This window comes from Nerophis lumbriciformis, linkage group LG03 (genome assembly GCF_033978685.3).
Source record: "Nerophis lumbriciformis linkage group LG03, RoL_Nlum_v2.1, whole genome shotgun sequence".
Taxonomy (NCBI): Eukaryota; Metazoa; Chordata; class Actinopteri; order Syngnathiformes; family Syngnathidae; genus Nerophis; species Nerophis lumbriciformis.
In genome coordinates, this window is record NC_084550.2 from 21,959,669 (window position 1) to 21,971,680 (window position 12,012).

At 37.4% G+C, this 12,012-nt stretch overlaps 1 protein-coding gene across 1 annotated transcript in view; it reads right to left on the reverse strand.

The window, feature by feature from the left end:
• The window catches only part of orc2 (origin recognition complex, subunit 2), a 28,442-nt gene extending 17,247 nt beyond the window's left edge, over nt 1–11,195 (reverse strand). Inside the window, exons 1-6 of the mRNA XM_061935293.2 lie at nt 11,028–11,195; nt 7,200–7,273; nt 6,953–7,111; nt 3,862–3,945; nt 141–218; nt 32–63 (exon numbers count right to left, since the gene is read on the reverse strand). Of these exons, the coding sequence (XP_061791277.1) occupies nt 32–63; nt 141–218; nt 3,862–3,945; nt 6,953–7,111; nt 7,200–7,269 (423 nt within the window). The 5' untranslated portion in view covers nt 7,270–7,273; nt 11,028–11,195. The remainder of the gene's footprint in view (nt 1–31; nt 64–140; nt 219–3,861; nt 3,946–6,952; nt 7,112–7,199; nt 7,274–11,027) is intronic.
• Nucleotides 11,196–12,012: the final 817 nt, after the last annotated feature.

The following is a 12,012-nucleotide window of genomic DNA, read 5'->3' on the forward strand; positions in this document are numbered from 1 at the left end:
CGAATTAAGTGCATTGACAAAAAAGACTCACCCTCTGTGGTGTTCTGTTGTCGGTTTTCTGGCCTACACAGAGAGACAAAAGGAATTTAGTTAGAATAACTACTTATGAAAAAAAAAAAAAAAAAGGACGCTGGACTTACTGCAGCCTGGCCGAGTGGGAGTGGAGGGAGTTTCACTGAAGCTCACACTTTTTCCTGGGGTCCGTGCCAGCTCACTTGCTATTAATGCAAAGTGTATGACGTACTTAAAAAACACATCATATACATGAGTGCATGTTGAATGTTTGAGCAAACATTGATGGGTGCTGCACTAAACTGGGGACATTATTATTACATACATTATACAAGTGGTGAAGTGAAGTGAATTATATTTATATAGCGCTTTTCTCTAGTGACTTAAAGCGCTTTACCGTATTTTCCGCACCATAAGGCGCCCTGGGTTAAAAGCAGCGCCTTCAATGAACGGCATATTTCAAAACTTTGTCCACCTATAAGCCGCCCGGTGTTGTAAGCCGCATCTAACTGCGCTAAAGGAATGTCAAAAAAACAGTCAGATAGGTCAGTCAAACTTTAATAATATATTAAAAACCAGCGTTCTAACAACTCTGTTCACTCCCAAAATGTACGCAAATGTGCAATCACAAACATACGTATATAAACATGGACAGAGCTGCGTGAAAAAAGCCACCCCGCCTCTTCGCGTAAACTTAAACTTACCTTAACCACTCGCTCATCTTTTCTTCATCCATCCCTTCGAGTTAGCTTTTTATGATGACGCCGGCTGGAAAGGTCTCTTTTGGCAAGGTCTTCCTTTTGAATATCACCATGGGTGGAAGTTTCTGGCCATTAGCATGGCAAGCTAGAACCACAGTGAAGGATGACTTCTCATTCCCTGTGGTGCGAATATTCACCGTACGTGCTCCCGTTGTATCCACAGTGCGTTTCACAGGAATATCAGTTGCTGTGAAATAGTAATCCGTGTGCGGATGGAGAGATTGCGTCTTTTCATGAACCGGATCCCTGACGCTTAGTAGGAGCCATTTTGTGGTCTTTACAGATGTAAACACACAAAGGAAATGAAACGTACGGTATATCCGCGCGCTTTTTCTTCTTCTACGCGGGCGGGTGGTTGCTTACAGTAGAAGAAGAAGCGCTTCCTGTTCTATGGGGGCGGGTGCTTACCTTGGCGGTTGCTTGCGTAGAAGAAGAAGCGCTTCCTCTTCTACCGGGAAAAAAGATGGCGGCTGTTTACCGAAGTTGCGAGATCGAAACTTTATGAAAATGAATCGTAATATTAATCCATATATAAAGCGCACCGGGTTAAAAGCCGCACTGTCAGCTTTTGAGTAAATTTGTGGTTTTTAGGTGCGGCTAATAGTGCGGAAAATACGGTACATAGTGAAAACCCAATATCTAAGTTACATTTAAACCAGTGTGGGTGGCACTGGGAGCAGGTGGGTAAAGTGTCTTGCCCAAAGATACAACGGCAGAAGCGGGAATCGAACCTGCAACCCTCAGGTTGATGGCACGGCCACTCTACCAACCGACCTATGCCGCCACAAGTACTGGTCACAAGTACTGTTCCTACAACGGCGATATTAAGGCAATATATAGATAGATAGATAGATAGATAGATACAAACCCTGTTTCCATATGAGTTGGGAAATTGTGTTAAATGTAAATATAAACAGAATACAATGATTTGCAAATCATTTTCAACCCATATTCAGTTGAATATGCTACAAAGACAACATATTTGATGTTCAAACTGATACATTTTTTTTTGCAAATAATCATTAACTTTAGAATTTGATGCCAGCAACACGTGACAAAGAAGTTGGGAAAGGTGGCAATAAATACTGATAAAGTTTAGGAATGCTCATCAAACACTTATTTGGAACATCCTACAGGTGTGCAGGCTAATTGGGAACAGGTGGGTGCCATGATTGGGTATAAAAACAGCTTCCCAAAAAATGCTCAGTCTTTCACAAGAAAGGATGGGGCGAGGTACACCCCTTAGTCCACAACTGCGTGAGCAAATAGTCAAACAGTTTAAGAACAACGTTTCTCAAAGTGCAATTGCAAGAAATGTAGGGATTTCAACATCTACGGTCCATAATATCATCAAAAGGTTCAGAGAATCTGGAGAAATCCCTCCACGTAAGCGGCATGGCCGGAAACCAACATTGAATGACCGTGACCTTCGATTCTCAGACGGCACTGTATCAAAAACCGACATCAATCTCTAAAGGATATCACCACATGGGCTCAGGAACACTTCAGAAAACCACTGTCACTAAATACAGTTGGTCGCTACATCTGTAAGTGCAAGTTAAAACTCTACTATGCAAAGTGAAAGCCATTTATCAACAACTCCCAGAAACGCCGCCGGCTTCTCTGGGCCCGAGCTCATCTAAGATGGACTCATGCAAAGTGGAAAAGTGTTCTGTGGTCTGACGAGTCCACATTTCAAATTATTTTTGGAAATATTCGACATTGTGTTATCCGGACCAAAGGGGAAGCGAACCATCCAGACTGTTATCGATGCAAAGTTGAAAAGCCAGCATCTGTGATGGTATGGGGGTGTATTAGTGCCCAAGGTATGGGTAACTTACACATCTGTGAAGGCACCATTAATGCTAAAAGGTACATACAAGATTTGGAACAACATATGCTGTCATCTAAGCGCCGTCTTTATCATGGACGCCCCTGCTTATTTCAGCAAGACAATGCCAAGCCACATTCAGCACGTGTAACAACAGCGTGGCTTCGTAAAAAAAGAGTGCGGGTACTTTCCTGGCCCGCCTGCGGTCCCTACCTGTCTCCCATCGAAAATGTGTGGCGCATTATGAAGCGTAAAATACGACAGCGGAAACCCCGGACTGTTGAACGACTGAAGCTCTACATAAAACAAGAATGGGAAAGAATTCCACTTTCAAAGCTTCAACAATTAGTTTCCTCAGTTCCCAATCGTTTACTGAGTGTTGTTAAAAGAAAAGGTGATGTAACACAGTGGTAAACATGCCCTTTCCCAACTACTTTGGCACGTGTTGCAGCCATGAAATTCCAAGTTAATTATTTGCAAAAAAAAATCAAGTTTATGAGTTTGAACATCAAATATGTTGTCTTTGTAGTGCATTCAATTGAATATGGGTTGAAGAGGATTTGAAAATCATTGTATTCCGTTTATATTTACATCCAACACAATTTCCCAACTCATATGGAAACGGGGTTTGTAGATAGATAGATAAATATACTTTATTGATTCCTTCAGAAGAGTTCCCTAAGGAAAATTTAAATTCCAGCAGTAGTGTACAGAATTGAGATCGAATTTAAAAAGTAAAAAATAAATAATGGGGGTATAAATAGAAATAAAATAGAAAATATAACAATAACAATAACAATAACAATAAAAAGCAACAATAAGAATAAAAATATAACAGTAAAAATAAGAATATAACAAGAGAAACTAGGCAGTAGTGACCATGTTATGAAAATGTATTGCACTGTTATTGCATTATTGCACTGTTTTTTTGTTGTGTACACACACACACGCACGACACACACACACACACGCACACACGCACACACGCACACACGCACGTGCACATGTAACTATGTCTGTTTTTCTTTTTGTGTATTATTGATTATGGGAGTCCATATGAAACCTCGGGGCCTGTATACACTGCCTTGTCAAATAAGGGGTCAGCACCTGGATTTAACCAAGTGAATTAGTGAAGTGAATTATATTTATATAGCGCTTTTTCTCTAGTGACTCAAAGCGCTTTACATAGTGAAAGCCAATATCTAAGTTACATTACAGCCAAGTTGTGGTCAAAAAAAAAAGGAGGGATGGACTCACCAGTCTGGGCCATGCTGTGGCCTCGTTTGTTTTTCTTAAACGTGAAAATGGAGGTTCCGGAAACTCTGGACATATCTTCTTCATCTTCAATAAGAAAAATATAAAAAATATGGAATAAGGTACTTCTTGCTACAAAGTGGCTACAAACTGGAACTGAATGATATCACAAAGTACAGTTGTGGTCAAAAGTTGACATACACTTGTGAAGAACATAATGTCATGGCTGTCTTGAGTTTCCAATCATTTCTACAACTCTTATTTTTTTTGTGATAGAGTGATTGGAGCACATACTTGTTGGTCACGAAAAAACATAAATGAAGTTTGGTTCTTTTATGAATTTATTATGGGTCTACTGGAAATGTGAACATTTTTGTTTCATCTGACCACAGAACTTTCCTCCAGAGGGTCTTATCTTTGTCCATGTGATGTCAGATGAAACAACAATTGAGCCGTTTGGTCACAATACTAAGCAATATGTTTGGAGGAGAAAAGGTGAGGTCTTTAATCCCAGCAACACCATACCTACCGTAAAGCACGGTGGTGGTAGTATTATGCTCTGGGCCTGTTTTGCTGCCAATGGAACTGGTGCTTTACAGAGAATAAATGGGACAATGAAAAAGGAGGATTACCTCCAAATTCTTCAGGACAAGGAAGGAAGGAAGGAAGGAAGGAAGGAAGGAAGGAAGGAAGGACACAGTTGGCAAAGGAAGGAAGGAAGGAAGGAATGGCTAAATCAGGCTAGATTGAAGGTTTTAGAATGGCCTATAAGGAAGGAAGGAAGGAAGGAAGGAAGGAAGGAAGGAAAGAAGGAAGGACACAGTTGGCAAAGGAAGGAAGGAAGGAATGGCTAAATCAGGCTAGAATGAAGGTTTTAGAATGGCCTATAAGGAAGGAAGGAAGGAAGGAAGGACACAGTTGGCAAAGGAAGGAAGGAAGGAAGGAAGGAAGGAATGGCCAAATCAGGCTAGAATGAAGGTTTTAGAATGGCCTATAAGGAAGAAAGGAAGGAAGGAAGGAAGGACACAGTTGACGAATGAATGAAGGAAGGAAGGAAAAAAGGACACAGTTGGCGAAGGAAGGAAAAAAGGAAGGAATGGCTAAATCAGGCTAGAATGAAGGTTTTAGAATGGCCTATAAGGAAGGAAGGAAGGAAGGAAGAACACAGTTGCGAAGGAAGAAAGGAAGGAAGGAAGGACACAGTTGGCGAAGGAAGGAAGGAAGGAAGGAAGGAAGGAAGGAAGGAAGGAAGGAAGGAAGGAAGGAAGGAAGGAATGGCTAAATCAGGCTAGAATGAAGGTTTTAGAATGGCCTATAAGGAAGGAAGGAAGGGAAGAAGGAAGGACACAGTTGGCGAATGAATGAAGGAAGGAAGGAAGGAAGGACACAGTTGGCGAAGGAAGGAAGGAAGGAAGGAAGGAAAGAAGGAATGGCTAAATCAGGCTAGAATGAAGGTTTTAGAATGGCCTATAAGGAAGGAAGGAAGGGAGGAAAGCAGGAAGGAAGGAAGGAAGGAAGGAAGGACACATTTGGCAAAGGAAGGAAAGAAGGAAGGAAGGAAGGAAGGACACATTTGGCGAAGGAAGGAAGGAAGGAAGGAATGGCTAAATCAGGCTAGAATGAAGGTTTTAGAATGGCCTATAAGGAAGGAAGGTAGGAAGGAAGGACACAGTTATGGAAGGACGGAAGGACACAATTATGGAATGACGGAAGGAAGGAAGGAAGGAAGGACACATGGCGAAGGAAGGAAGGAAGGGCTAAATCAGTCTAGAATGAAGGTTTTAGAATGGCCTATAAGGAAGGAAGGAAGAAAGGAAGGACACATTTATGGAAGGACGGAGGAAGGAAGGAAGGGCTAAATCAGGCTAGAATTAAGGTTTTAGAATGGCCTATAAGGAAGGAAGGACACCGTTATGGAAGGACAGAAAGAAGGAAGGAAGGAAGGAAGGAAGGAAGGGCTAAATCAGGCTAGAATTAAGGTTTTAGAATGGCCTATAAGGAAGGAAGGACACTGTTATGGAAGGACCAAAAGAAGGAAGGAAGGAAGGAAGGAAGGAAGGAAGGAAAGGCTAAATCAGGCTAGAATGAAGGTTTTAGAATGGCCTATAAGGAAGGAAGGAAATGGTAAATGGGTCGTACTCGTATAGCGCTTTTCTACCTTTTTTTAAGGAACTCAAAGCGCTTTAACACTATTTTCCACATTCACACACTGATGGCGGGAGCTGCCATGCACGGCGCTAACCAGGCCCATCAGAAGCAAGGGTGAAGTGTCTTGCTCAAGGACACAACGGACGTGACTAGGATGGTAGAAGGTGGGGATTGAACCCCAGGAACCCTCAGATTGCTGGCACGGCCACTCTCCCAACTTCGCCACGCCGGAAGGAAGGACGGACACAGTTGGCGAAGGAAGGAAGGACACAGTTGGCGAAGGAAGGAAGGAAGGAAGGAAGGAAGGAAGGAAGGAAGGAATGGCTAAATCAGGCTAGAATGAAGGTTTTAGAATGGCCTTCCCAAAGTCCTGACTTGAACGTGTGGACAATGCTGAAGAAACAAGTCCATGTCAGAAAACCAACACATTTAGCTGAACTGCACCAATTTTGTCAAGAGGAGTGGTCAAATATTCAAGCAGAAGCTTGTGGATGGCTCCCAAAAGCGCCTTATTGCAGTGAAACTTGCCAAGGGACATGTAAGCAAATATTAACATTGCTGTATGTATACTTTTGACCCAGCTAGACCCATAATAAATTCATAAAAGAAGCAAACTTCATGAATGTTTTTTTGTGACCAACAAGTATGTGCTCCAATCACTCTATCGCAAAAAAATAAGAGTTGTAGAAAGTATTGGAAACTCAAGACAACCATGATATTATGTTCTTTACAAGTGTATGTACACTCATGACCACGACTGTATATGCACTGTAATTGGACGACTCTATATATATATACACACACACATTTAAACGATGTGAAAGTTGTACAAATGATAAAGACATGATCATTTGTGCAGCAGTACCTATTGAATTGGTTGAACAAACCCCCAAACTTAAGAAGAAACAGTCGTTATTTTGCCGGTTTGAACACATTGCACATTTACCTTCTGTATTGTCTGCACAAATAGCTTGAACATAGTTTTGCTCATCAAAGACGCCGTTGTCATCCCCTTCCTTCCCGTATGGGTCTTCTATAGTTTGTCTTCCTGCCGGGCTCTTGAACGTGACCATCTTCTGGACAGCCCCAGAACTGCTGTGCACCTCTTTAAAACAAAGATTTACACGTCATTTACACAGTGAATCGACTGAAAGAAATTGTTATTTCATAATGTATATTTTTAGTAGCTATACCCTCCTGTTTGTCCACGATATGCTCCACAACCTCTGCATCCCCGATGAACTTCACCTCCAACACACTCATGACTCTACGGGCAGAAGTTTAACAGTGTTACAGAAATGGGACTTTTGCAAACGAATCAAGTCTTTTGAGCGAACAATGACAACTGATTTGCAGTTGTGAGCCGTTTTTGTGAACACGCAAATACAGCTTCAGCAATTGCCCATCCTACTTGCCTAGAACATTTAAGTCATATAAACTCAAATTGGAAATAGTGGAATATGGCACCACCTTGTGGGATGTTTTCAACAAAACCAACAAAATTAAAGCCAATATTTCAGAATAGAGTAATTCCCACCAATAGTGTAATATTTGTGTACATTTAATTACACTAATAGAGCCATGAATCCCACCTCTAGTTATAATTTAAATTTTTTTGAGACAAAGATAATTTATGTATTTAACATGTGTTTACTTGGTATGGTATAATATTTGTTTATTATTTATTTGTTCACTGTTATGTTACAGAGAACAACAAAATAGGATAAAATTGCCGGAATGAAACAACTGGAAATTATAGCCAATATTTCAGAATAGACTAATTCCCACCAATAGTGTAATATTTGTGTACATTTAATTACACTAATAGAGCCATAAATCCCACCTCTAGTTATTATTATTTTTATTATTTTTATTATTGAGACAAAGATAATTTATGTATTTAATATTTGTTTACTTACTATAGTATAGTATTTGTTTGTTATTTATTTGTTCACTGTTATGTTACAGAGAACAACAAAAAAGAATAAAATTGCTATGGTATGAAAAGAGATAGGATTAAATAAATTAAATAAATCCCACCTTTAGTTATATATATATTTCATTTTTTCTTTTTCTTATTGAGACAAAGATAATTTATGTATTTAATATTTGTTTACTTACTATGGTATATTATTTGTTTATTATTTATTTGTTCACAGTTATGTTACAGAGAACAACAAAAAAGGATAACATTGCTATGGTATGAAAAGGGGTAGGATTAAATAAACTCAGCTTCTTCCTACTCCTTTTTGGACGTGCTGTAATGCAACAACTGGAAATTATAGCCAATATTTCAGACTAGAGTAATTCCCACCAGTGGTGTAATATTTGTGTACATTTAAATTACACTAATAGAACCATAAATCCCACCTCTGGTTATTTTAATTTTTTTTATTATTGAGACAAAGATAATGTATGTATTTAATATTTGTTTACTTACTATAGTATATTATTTGTTTATTATTTATTTGTTCACTGCAGAGAACAACAAAATAGGTTAAAATTGCTATGGTATGAAAAAGGGGTAGGATTAAATAAACTCAGCTTCTTCCTACTCCTTTTTGGACGTGCCGTAATGAAACAACTGGAAATTATAGCCAATATTTCAGAATAGAGTAATTCCCACCAATAGTGTAATATTTGTGTACATTTAAATTACACTAATAGAGCCATAAATCCCACCTGTAGTTATTATTATTATTTTTTTTAATTATTCAGACAAAGATAAATTATGTATTTAATATTTGTTTACTTACTATTGTATATTATTTGTTCATTATTTATTTGTTCACTGTTATGTTAAAGAGAACAACAAAATAGAATAAAATTGCTATGGTATGAAAAGGGGTAGGATTAAATAAGATCAGCTTTTTCCTACTCCTTTTCGGACGTGCTGGAATGAAACAACTGGAAATTATAGCCAATATATATTTCAGACTAGAGTAATTCCCACCAATAGTGTAATATTTGTGTACATTTAAATTACACTAATAGAGCCATAAATCCCAACTTTAGTTATATATATTTTTTTTTAATTGAGACAAAGATAATTTATGTATTTAACATTTGTATTATTTGTTTATTATTCATTTGTTCACTGTTATGTTACAGAGAACAACAAAATAGGATACAATTGCTATGGTATGAAAAGGGGTAGGATTAAATAAATTTAGCTTCTTCCTACTCCTTTTCGGACATGCTGTAATGCAACAACTGGAAATTATAGCCAATATTTCAGACTAGAGTAATTCCCACCAATGGTGTAATATTTGTGTACATTTAAATTACACTAATAGAACCATAAATCCCACCTCTAGTTATTTTTTTTATTTTTTATTATTGAGACAAAGATCATGTATGTATTTAATATTTGTTTACTTACTGTAGTATATTATTTGTTTATTATTTATTTGTTCACTGCAGAGAACAACAAAATAGGATAAAATTGCTATGGTATGAAAAAGGGTAGGATTAAATAAACTCAGCTTCTTCCTACTCCTTTTCGGACGTGCTGTAATGAAACAACTGGAAATTATAGCCAATATTTCAGAATAGAGTAATTCCTACCAATGGTGTAATATTTGTGTACATTTAAATTACACTAATAGAGCCATAAATCCCACCTCTAGTTATTATTGTTTTTATTATTTTTATTATTGAGACAAAGATAAATTATGTATTTAATATTTGTTTACTTACTATTGTATATTATTCGTTCATTATTTATTTGTCCACTGTTATGTTACAGAGAACAACAAAATAGGATAAAATTGCTATGGTATGAAAATAGATAGGATTAAATAAATCCCACCTTTAGTTATATATATATATATATATATATATATATATATTTTTTTTTTATATTTTTTTTTTGTTGAGACAAAGATAATTTATGTATTTAAAATTTGTTTACTTACTATGGTATATTATTTGTTCATTATTTATTTGTTCACTGTTCGGTTACAGAGAACAACAAAATAGGATAATATTGCTATGGTATGAAAAGGCGTAGGATTAAATAAACTCAGCTTCGCCCTCCTCCTTTTCGGACGTGCTGTAATGAAACAACTGGAAATTATAGCCAATATTTCAGAAAACAGTAATTCCCACCAATAGTGTAATATTTCTGTACATTTAAATTACACTAATAAAACCATAAATTCCACCTTTAGTTGTAGGGTGTTTTTATTTATTTATTTAATTGAGACAAAGATAATGTATGTATTTAATATTTGTTTACTTACTATGGTACATTATTTGTTTGTTATTTATTTGTTCACTGCAGAGAACAACTAAATAGGATAAAATTGCTATGGTATGAAAAGAGATAGGATTAAATCAATTTAATAAATCCCACCTTTAGTTATATATATATATATATATATTTCATTTTTTATTTTTTTACTGAAACAAAGATAATTTATGTATTTAATATTTGTTTACTTACTATGGTATATTATTTGTTTATTATTTATTTGTTCACTGCAGAGAACAACAAAATAGGATAAAATTGCTATGGTATGAAAAGGGGTAGGATTAAATAAACTCAGCTTCTTCCTACCCCTTTTCGGACGTGCTGTAAATGAAACAACTTGAAATATGTGATGAATCACATTGTATTGTATGCATATTCGAAATAAACTGAACTGAAAAATAATAGTGTTATCACGTCAATGCTCATGCAGGTTAACACGTGTTGCAGGGGGGAACGTTTAGACAGTGACACAGTACCGGAAGCAAGCTGGCTAGTGTTAGTCGGCTAGTATAATAACTGTAGCTGAAGTGTGTAATAAAGTTAAAGTGAGCAATTATACAACTCTAACCGTCAACTCTTTATGGTTGAGAACATAATAGACTAGACTAGTGAAACAAACAATAATAAGAGTAGTATAGATATTTACACAGAGTGTCGTCCAATGCATTACATAGTATGCTAGCAGTCCGCTCTAACTAACACTGGCTGAAATAGACTGAGCAACATTTTGAAAAGACTTAGAAACACGACAGAAAAGTCAACCTACCAGTGAATGGATCAACAAAGGCCGCATAAATGTAAACAAAATATCTGCGAAAACGTTAACTGTGCGGGGTAGCAACTTCCCGCGCCATCAAGACGAAGTTTAAATCACGTGACAAGTCAACGTTCTCGCCGTGGCCAATGAGAACCTTGTATCTATGAAAAACACCATTTACCAGCATGCAATTCGGCGGGGATGTGACGCCGCATTCAAGGCTTGTGGAAAACGGCATTTACCGGCATGCAATTCGGCGGAGATATGACGCCGCATTCAAAGGCTTGTGGAAAATTGTAAACTATTGGTAAAGATGATCTTGTCCGGGTGTGTATCCGGTTGTAGCAAACTAACATGATTCATACTTTACACATTAATACATTGATATACTGTGAAGCCAAGACACTTCGGTTTACTTTTCTAAGTTGGGGGTCCGAGGTCTCTCGTTTTTCCAGTGTTATTGAAAGCACCACAAAACACCAAGTGGACTGGGTTTAGGTATCCATAGTTACGCAAAATCACACGTCCATTGAAACGTTTGATATTTGGAGTGACTGTATGTGTGTGGGCTACTTTGATTAATTCTGTTTTGTAGTTCATAATATATAATTAGACTTGGACTTCCTTTTATTGTCATTCAAATGTGAACTTTACAGTACAGATAAGAACGACATTTCGTTGCGGTAGCTCGTTGTAGTGCAGGATAAAAGAGCAATAAGGTGCAGACATAAATACATAGATTACTGTACAGATAAATATATTTCACTTTTGCATATGCATCCAGGTTTATGGATGTTAATCCGTTTTTGGGGGTGAATTGAGGGGATTATTATGCGTTCAAGATTCTTATGGCCTGAGGGAAGAAGCTGTTACAGAACCTGGAGGTTCTGCTACGGAAGCGGCGGAACCTCTTTCTAGAGTCCAGTAGCAATAATATAGTACACCACATAGTACATCTATGAATTTTGCTGCGGTGCAATATTCTTACATATAC